The 9,457-nt window shown below is 36.6% G+C and overlaps 1 protein-coding gene across 2 annotated transcripts; it reads left to right on the top strand.

Annotated features, from left to right (window-relative positions):
* The first annotated feature begins 217 nt into the window (after positions 1–217).
* Positions 218–4,560, top strand: LOC140822960 (uncharacterized). 2 transcript variants are annotated; one of them, XM_073183993.1, is made up of 11 exons: positions 218–559; positions 839–914; positions 1,155–1,240; positions 1,469–1,562; positions 1,667–1,743; positions 2,361–2,488; positions 2,830–2,901; positions 3,328–3,398; positions 3,729–3,804; positions 4,084–4,227; positions 4,300–4,560. In XM_073183993.1, exons 1-11 carry the CDS (start codon positions 317–319, stop codon positions 4,337–4,339), a joined length of 1,107 nt encoding a protein of 368 aa, XP_073040094.1. In that variant the 5' UTR covers positions 218–316; the 3' UTR covers positions 4,340–4,560. The 2 variants fall into 2 exon arrangements, with proteins under 2 accessions (XP_073040094.1, XP_073040095.1); XM_073183994.1 differs by having other exon boundaries at positions 359–559; positions 777–914.
* The last annotated feature ends 4,897 nt before the right edge of the window (positions 4,561–9,457 follow it).

Genomic DNA, 9,457 nt, shown 5'->3' with positions numbered 1-9,457 from the left:
CATCAGCTACATCAATTATATTTTACCATTTTGAGCTTTATTAAAAAAAATTATAGGTTGCTTTTGGATTCCTTGATTCGAATTTCGAAATAAACATTTACAATTCATGAATTTGAAATTGAAGAAAAAAATGTTCTTAAACTAAGTAGATACGATGGATTTGAGGTCTGAATTTGAAATCAAATCTACAAAAGCCACAATATTTTTTATTTGAAGTCAATCGAATGTTGACCATTCAAAAATCAAGATTTCAGTATCAGCGGTTAGTGGTGGTTAATATTCGAGCTCCCTCTTTCGCCACCACTCCGCCACCATAATGCTTCTGTCTCTTCTATCTCCACCGCCGGCGCTCATCGGATTCTCGACCATCCCTTCTTTTCCTAAGGAAAAAATTCTTACGCGGAAAAGAATCCGTACAATTGCCAAGGCTTCTGAGGAAGACGAAGACAAGCCGACATTCAATCCTTTTGGATTCGTCACCGATAACCCATCGAGTCGGAGTGCGATTCAGCTACCCGAATCCCCCGCCGAAGATGGAAATGTTGGCCAAATGCTCTATGTAATCTCCAACATTCCTAATCACTGAGTTATTTTGTTTTGCATTTTTTCCCTCTTGACCCCGCTGAAACAGGGGATAATTCACAAATGTGTTGATAAGATAGGCTTTATGTATATTCATTTTGACCCATAAATTATGAAACCCTTTACTCATTTGAGCGAGGCGATGCTCTGCTTGCCGCTGTTGAATTCACTCTTGCCTTAAACATTGTGTTCAGCTTGAGTTTGTCGGTGGAGGAGACACTAATATTGGTGTATTTTGTCCCAATATTTATTCAAGAGAATAGAAGACAAAGGAAAGGAATATGGATCTTACATTAAGTCTGGAGGGTTCCGGTGGTTTGTGAGGGAGACAGGTATGATTTTTCTTTATTATTGTATTTACAATTCTCGTATTTCAAAATGTTGAACTTAGTGCAAGCTTGGTGTTACATCAACTGCTTAACTGGAGATTTCTTCTTGTCCTATAATGTGATGTGTGGGCCGATATGGCTAGACTTGGGTTCATGTATGAGATATCGAGTTAATGCAACTGATAATGTAGCATAAATACCGCAGAATGTCTGAAACAAGAAGTAGCATTTTCTGTTTGACAGGATCTCCTCAAAGCAAGCGTGGAACAATTGTCTTTCTCCATGGAGCTCCAACACAATCCTTCAGCTATCGAGTTGTTATGTCTCAGGTCTCGTTGCCCATTCTAAAAATGAACTTATTAATTGTTGTTTCATTTTTGCGACTGGTTGGAACTTGGTGCTTCTATTGCTTGGATGCCTTTTCTTACGGTGTAAAGATCTTTGTATTCGTGTGCGATAAATGCAGAAATTGAATATGAAAGTGGTGATTGTTTATACAAACAAAAATATTGTTTGTTCGTACTTGTTGATTTCCGAGGCTATATTTCTTTCATTAGATGGCAGATGTCGGGTTTCATTGCTTTGCGCCTGACTGGATAGGATTTGGTTTTAGTGACAAGCCGCAGGCTACATATGGATTCGACTACACTGGTTTGTGACTTTCAATCATCATGTTAAATATGTTATCACATTGAAGATTCGTTTGAAGTAGTTTTATGGAGGAACTTCTTAATTTTCAATTAATTCATTGGCAGAGAAAGAGTTCCATGAAGTATTTGACAAACTTCTTGTTACCCTAGGGGTGACCTCACCGTTTCATCTTGTAGTTCAGGTTTGAACATATTTAATTGCGATGCAGATTTTGTTTACGTAATACTGATAAGTGAACCACGCATATGCTAGTGAAGTGAACATATAGATTCCATTCCACACATCTTTCTTTCTCAAAAATGCAAACTGTTATGGCCTTAAATAAATATAATCCAATTTATTCTATGTCGATCTATAGTGGAAATCTAAGAGACCATGTGTTAGGGGGTGTGATTTTACAGGGGGGCGAAAGAATATATACGGGAAGAATGTTAGGAAGGGATTTTATCAAGCATATTATTATTTTGCTGGAATGTCCTAGCTTGAACCAGCAGCAAGAGAAATCACCCTCTCGTTTCAAGGGTTCTCCCTTGGGGTCATAATCTTTTATTCATGATGAAATTATCTTTCTCTTGTATTCCTTCACATTTCAAGTCTATAAATACTTAGAGGTTATATCATTACATTTTTGCCTTAAATTGATTTATCGAGAAAACTTGTGGTTATAACACAAAAATTCTTGGACTTCTTGAAAGTACTATGAAGACATCCAAAGTCATTATTTGCATTTGCTGCGTTTAGTTACCATCTTACTTCAATTTGGAACCTGAAGTTTTTCCACTTATTTTCTTTTTGTAGGGTTTTCTTGTGGGATCATATGGATTGACTTGGGCATTGAAAAATCAAAGCAAAATGTCAAAACTTGTGATTCTGAACACCCCGTTAACTATCTCATCTCCAGTCCCTGGACTGTTCCAACAACTCAGGTTATATTTTTCTTTCCATAATTCATGGGTGAAACATCAACAAATTCGCTCATGATCAAGTTACAACCTAAGATCTATGACCATATTATGTGAACTGTTCGTATTTCGTTCATTTTATCAGTATGCTCCCAGGAACTTGTAATTGTGATCCGTTTGCTAGAACCAAGGGGTCTTTCTGTAGAAACTTCCATGAACAATGGTCGTTTTTCCCCCAGTCAAAGAGTGCTTGTCATTTGAATGACCATCATTCTCAATTTTTCATGGTTTATAAGTATTTAGTAATTATCTATTTGTTTGCTAATACAACATGGTCTTTCTCCTCCCTTTGTACTGATAACCAGGATTCCATTTCTTGGTGAATTCACCTGCCAGAATGCTGTTATGGCTGAGCGTTTTATTGAAGCTGGTAGTGCGTACGTATCTAGAAATTTCTTATCCAGTCTACATCCCTCCACTTTTAGTTTAAAATATGCGTCCATAATTTTGGATTCTATTTTTTTCCCTTTTCGTCAGCAAGCCCATAGTGCGTCATATTTTCTTGGTTTTGTGCCAACATTTTCTTACAATTTTTCGCAAACTGAATTCACTGTTGCTACATTCAAATGAGTGTGGCCCTTCAAATATAGCATGCAGCTGAAACCTTTTTGCTAATTTCTTGAAGATTTAGGACATGAATGAGACATTTTTTGCAGCAACATGTTGGAGTTTTTCCCTGAGAGCAAAAAGAAGTATCATGTTAAAAAATCATCATCGAGTGGCATTTGGAAGTTATTTTCTTTTTAGTCTATATACGTTCACAGAACATATCCTAATGAAAAAAAGAATTTTTTACTTGGCAGCTATGTGTTGAAGTTGGAAAAAGCTGATGTGTATCGTTTACCATATTTGGCGAGCAGTGGACCTGGTTTTGGTTTGTTCCACACTCAAATCTTGTGATGATTATTTCTACAGAACTTATTCGTTGTACTCTCACTCTCAAAAAGATGAGTAATCCATCAACAGTCTCCTATTTTTTTTCAAGAAAGATCTCAAAATTAAAGACATAGGCAAACAAGTACAGATAATTTACCCACTGTTAATTGTCTCTCATAGTCACGTATAGGTAGGACCAATTCAGTACTACAGCAACCGAAGCTTAAGCTTCTCCTAAACCATGGGAAAATTAGTTTATATTTGTTCCTATAGCATTCATGCACGCATAATATACACAGCTGATTTTATTTTATTTTTTCTGTTCTAGCCCTGCTTGAAGTTGCTAAGAGAATTAACTTTAAGGATATTACGAGCCAAATATCTGTTGGATTTTCATCTGGAAGGTACCTGGATTTGTTTGTACACTACATTTTTATGTTGGCGAATGCATGAAGTCTGAATTTTCTGTTCGAGACAAAGCAATCCAAGAATTACTGATTCAGTTAACACAATACAATGCATTTTAAATTTAATGAAACTGCATTACTCTTGAAAATATTTCATGATCATGATCTATACGACGCATTCAAATTCTTGAAACTTACACAAACTGCAGTTAGTGCTACTAACTACACGATTTCTTGTTACCGAAATATGAAAACTCTTGTGATTCTTTTTTAAAGCTGGGACAAGCCGACTTTAGTTGCATGGGGGGTATCAGACAAGTATCTTCCTCAAACAGTGGCCGAAGAATTCCAGAAAAGGAATCCTGATGTAGTAAAACTTAAGCTGATAGAAGGCGCGGGTCACATGCCACAGGAGGATTGGTAATCAACATTTCTCCCAGATATTTGTTCATACATAAAATCAAATCTCTTGAAAGCAATGTGTATTTGCAGGCCAGAGAAAATAGTAGATGCCTTGACAGGTTTTCTTTGACGAAAAATAATGTCAGCATGTATCGACGTGGTGGGAAGCTATGGTTCTCGCCTCAATTATTTGAAGCTCTTACATTGTTATAAACATTATTATGTAAATATACTTTTTCTTTATACGTTTTTCAATCACACATGTTATGTTATTTTGTACTTTCTTCTGTTCAAACACAACAATTACAAGCTATGTATATTTGGGAAAATAATTATGTATTTGTTTGATCAGCACGATTGGTTTCTGCACTACTCGTGTATTTATTTATTTGACAGTAATTTTATTTTACTGTGAGTGATTAATAAATATGAGTATTTTGTTGTGTTTCTCATAAAAAAATATATTTCTTGTGCTAAGCACGGTGGCAGATGTTGTGTGATGGTACTGATTAAATTTGTATCTGGAATCATTTGTCATCGGAGTATAGGGTACTTGTCGGAAATTTCGACTTTTTTTAATCTCATACGGATACGGATTTAATTTTGGGAGAATTGGGGGTCAGTCCCCAATCCAAACCCATTTTCATCCTAGCTCCCTGGAGAGAGAAGAATGGTTAATATATCCCAACTTTGCCCTTATACTACCTTCATTCCTATTTAAATTATATTTGATCCCGCGCTTTTCGAAAATGGTATCAGAGCCTTAGGTTGATTTATTTCAAACACAAATTTTATTATTACTAGTAACTAATTGTATGAGAAGGAGAATTTCGAAAAAATTATGAATCCGAACTTTGGTTCGAGAAAAATAATTTACAAGGAATATTCCAAAATTTTGGAATATAAACAGGTGAATCTAACTATTGTTAGATATCAGAAACAGAAATGGAAGCTGCTACACCCTCAGGTAAAATATCAGGCAAAGTTATGATTCAGAACAATAAGTTTCTGGAGATCGTACCTGATTCCTCTAAGCTATCGTCAGATCTTAGAGAGATCCAGAAAATGGTACAAAGTTATGGCACTTTGCTATATTATGTATCTCAAAGAGTTGAGAAAATCCTAGAGAAACAAGAAGAAATTCTTGTAACCTTAAAGGATATTCAAACAAGAATTCAGAAACTAGAACAACAACCAAGTTCTAGTAGACGTACTTCAGGAGGTTGGTTACCACCATCCTTTGGTACCGAACCTTTGTTACATCAACAAGGGAAGGCCAGAGTGGTGTCAAAACCTTTAACTGAAGAAGAAAAGATGATCAATCTAATCAAGTCTGTCTCAGAAAAGAAATTGATCTGATGACAACTTTAGAAAGGATTGGTTTGGAGGATCTACAAGAGCTTGCGGAATCTTTCGCAAACCTCAAAGTAGTAGATCTAAAGATGAATACAGCAATAGGTGAGACACCACCTGCAATAACCTGGTCATCTTCTCAGGAACCACCAAGGGAAAGTATGGGATCTCATAATGTAAATATGAGAGAATCTCAGACTGATTTCCATACTGGTGGAGGATCACACCCAGCGGGAACAAGGGCAAGGAAAACTCAAATTCCTTTGCACCAAACACCCTATGCGAAAACTGTTTTAGATCCTATACATCCTTACGGGGTTATGCTTAACCTTGATGTATTGGACTTCAAAAACAGAGAAGATCTCATAGACGATTGGACATCTGCTATGAGGATTGCAGCAGGAACACTTGATCTCAACAAAGAAGGATTCATTAAACTTTTGGAAATGAGTCTTATGGGATCAGTGAAAATTGCTTGGGACATGACTTCATCAGACATGAAAGAGTCAGTCCTAGTTGGGGAATCTCTTAGTGAGATCGCTGGAAATATGGCTACCCTATTCAAAGCACACTTTATAGGGGTAGACTATTTCAACAGTCAAGATACAGAGAAGAAGAAAAAATATACTCAAGCTCTGTATAGTCTTGAATTACATGATATATGTTTGGTAGATGAATACATTATGTTATTCACCAAATATAGATGGAATTCAGGAGTCAAAGAAGATATAGCTATGCAGCTTTTCTTCGCAAAAATGCCAAGTCCTTGGAGAGAAATGCTCATAAGGGAATACGTACCTGGTAATCCAGATACATTGGCAAGAAGAGCCTCTTTCCTCAAAGGAAAATTGGCAGAATGGTGTCACATGGCAGCATTACAAAAGAATTACAAACGCTTAAGGGGTATCAACAAAAGAACTCCTTTGTGTTGTAAGGAAAATGATCTTCCAACAATTATTGGAAGTAAACCACAGAAGCATAAGAGGAAAAGTTTTAGGACTCATCCTTATGCACGAAGTGGGAGAAGTTCTTGGAAACCAAGAACTGTATGGTCTAGACAGAAAGCCAGATCTTATAAATCTGGACAAAGAAGCGGACCATCGAGGAGTAGGATATCATCCCAAGCATCGAGTACATCCCGAAGCACAGGAAGAACACCTACAAAGAAAACTTTCAGAAGAACTCATACTCGGGCTAATGAAAGTTTCAAAGACTGTAATTGCTGGACATGTGGAGCAAGAGGTCATATCTCGACCAATTGTCCAGAAAATGAAAAAAGAGGTATTAAATGCTTCGATCCTACTCCGGATTTTGAAGAAGCAGTTTATTACCAAGATCTTATTCAAGTATACAGATTTGAGGACATTGCCTCAGATGAAAGTATATATGAAGAAGAGGAAGTCTTAAACCAGGTAGAATCTGATGGAACAGAATCGGAATCTGACTGAAGACGAGGTGTTTCGACACGAAACACATGAAGATTTGTCTGGGTTTTTCAGCCAGACAACTATATCTCATAACATGGTTCAAAGAATCATGAGAGAAAATCCAAGTCTACAGAGATACCAAGGTTTCTCTGCAGGACAGGTAGAAAAGTTCTTAGGAAGTCTTGGCCTAAGAAACAGAAAGCATCATCTAATCTATAAAGTTTCTCGAAGGGAAATGGCAATCCCGATGGAACTTACAGGAAATAGAATGGAGATGCAGTTAATTCCTTCCGAAGAAATCAAGGAGGAATTACAAAAACTCAAGATAGAAGTAGCAAGGACCATGTCCTGGATTCATATCGGAGCAATCCAAATTATGATAAAGGCTACTTTTAAAGAAGGGATAGATTCACCAATCGATATTGCTATATGCGATAAAAGAATGGGGAATCTACAAGATTCAGTACTGAGAACCATCTCAGGAAACCTCTGTGCAGGAAAGATTGTAGGAGTAATCTATCCAAGAATAGCCTACAACCTGGCAGATCGGGATTTCAGCCGAGCCTTGACATTGCATCAGAACTTCAAGGAAAAAAGGTTGATGAAAGAAGGTAATAGACCCTACTCTATTACTTATCAAATTTCATATGCTCTATCTAATACACATCATTCTGAATTGTTTATTAGAAATGGGTTTATTGAAATCCCTGAGATATTCAGAAAAGTTGCGCAGGCAATTTATCCAGAAAGAGTCGAGTTTCCTTTAATACAGGAAACAGATATCCAAATCCAAGACAAACCGATTCTACAGAGGAATCAAAGTCTTAGATTGGAATCAAGAAGACTATCTTTTCAAGGAGATAGAATTACAAGTTATAAATGGGATAAAAAGCCTGTCATAGAAACCCAACAGGAGCTGAAAAGTTTTCTTACAATAGGAAAGCTCAAATGCCCAGAAGGTTGGAAGGTGGTAGAAATAGTATTTGATATTACAAAACAAAGGAATCAATTTCCTTGTAATTCAATATACTATTTGGAACAACCTACGATAGGAACTTACCAAGGACTGATTAATATCGGAGAATTGGAAGTCCATATCCAAGGGATTCCAGGTAAAGAATCAGATCGACTGATTCTTGGATTAGAGTTTCTAGAGGAACACAAACCTTGGAAACGTCTAGAGTTTGGAATGGAGTTTATGGCAGAGGATAAAATGTGGAAAATCCAATGACCACAAGTCCATTCTCCATATACATTCCGATAGGAATGTTATATGAACAATATAAGGCAGAATACTTTGCTGCTTATATTGATTCAGGTGCTGGAATCTGTACAGCAAAACGAGGAGTTTTTCCAAATAATTTGGAAGAAGAATTACCCAAAATTGCTGGAAGAGATTTTTCCAGAAGAATCTTAATCTTATGTAAAGGGATTAAGATGTATGAAATCATGATTGGCGGTGCTGGTCAAACACCTTGGTACAAGGTAAAGACCCCACCAATTTATTTTCATGATACAGGAGCTGACATATTGTTAGGAAATAATTTCCTACAAATGTTCAAGTCCTATACACAAGAAAATGAGACTAGAAGATTAGTGTTCACAACACCATGTGCTCACAAAATCATAGTCCAGAGACTTCGGGAGGCATTTTACAGAAAATTGCCGATCCAGTTTCGCAGCAAGCGTGGTGATTCAGGACAACTTCTGAACCCAAAAATGAAGGATTCTAGACGGTTTGGAGAAACAATGCTCCAGTTGAGAGCTGATAAAGAACTCCAACCAGAAGATATAGAATGCCTTAAGATAACTCTACAGACAATCCAAGGTATCAATGGAGGATGTCAAGAAGAGGATCAAAGAAAATTATAACGAAGATCCCTTGGCATGGTGGGACAGAAATCAACTCAGGGCTTGCCTTAAGATCAAGGAAGGCAAAGAGTATGAATTTGTCCGTTGTAAACCCATCCCAATGAACATCATTGATCAAAGGGATATGCAGATTATAATCAAGGAACATTTGGACCTTGGTTTGATCAAAGCAGGTATGTCACCATATAGCAGTCCAGGTTTTCTGGTAAGAAACCATGGTGAGATAAAACGAGGAAAACCCAGATTGGTTATTAATTATCAAGAAATTAATAAAATTCTGGAGTTTGATGGGTATTTTATACCTAGTAGAGAACACTTGATTAGTTGCATTCGCAATTCCAAGATATTCTCTAAATTTGATTGTAAGTCTGGATTCTATCAAATTCGGATGCAGGAAGAAAGCAAGAAATTCACAGCTTTTTCCACACCTCAAGGACATTATATCTGGGAAGTATTACCAATGGGATTGGCTAATTCACCACAGATATTTCAAAGAAAAATGGATAATCTTTTCAAAGATTATTTCAAGTTTATGTTTGTTTACATCGACGATGTTTTAATAACATCTAGAGATATGAATGAACATGTTAAACATT

This window comes from Primulina eburnea, chromosome 2, assembly GCF_022965805.1.
Source record: "Primulina eburnea isolate SZY01 chromosome 2, ASM2296580v1, whole genome shotgun sequence".
Taxonomy (NCBI): domain Eukaryota; kingdom Viridiplantae; phylum Streptophyta; class Magnoliopsida; order Lamiales; family Gesneriaceae; genus Primulina; species Primulina eburnea.
The sequence above is the reverse complement of the archived record's forward strand: the minus strand, read 5'-3'. Positions and strand labels throughout refer to the sequence as shown.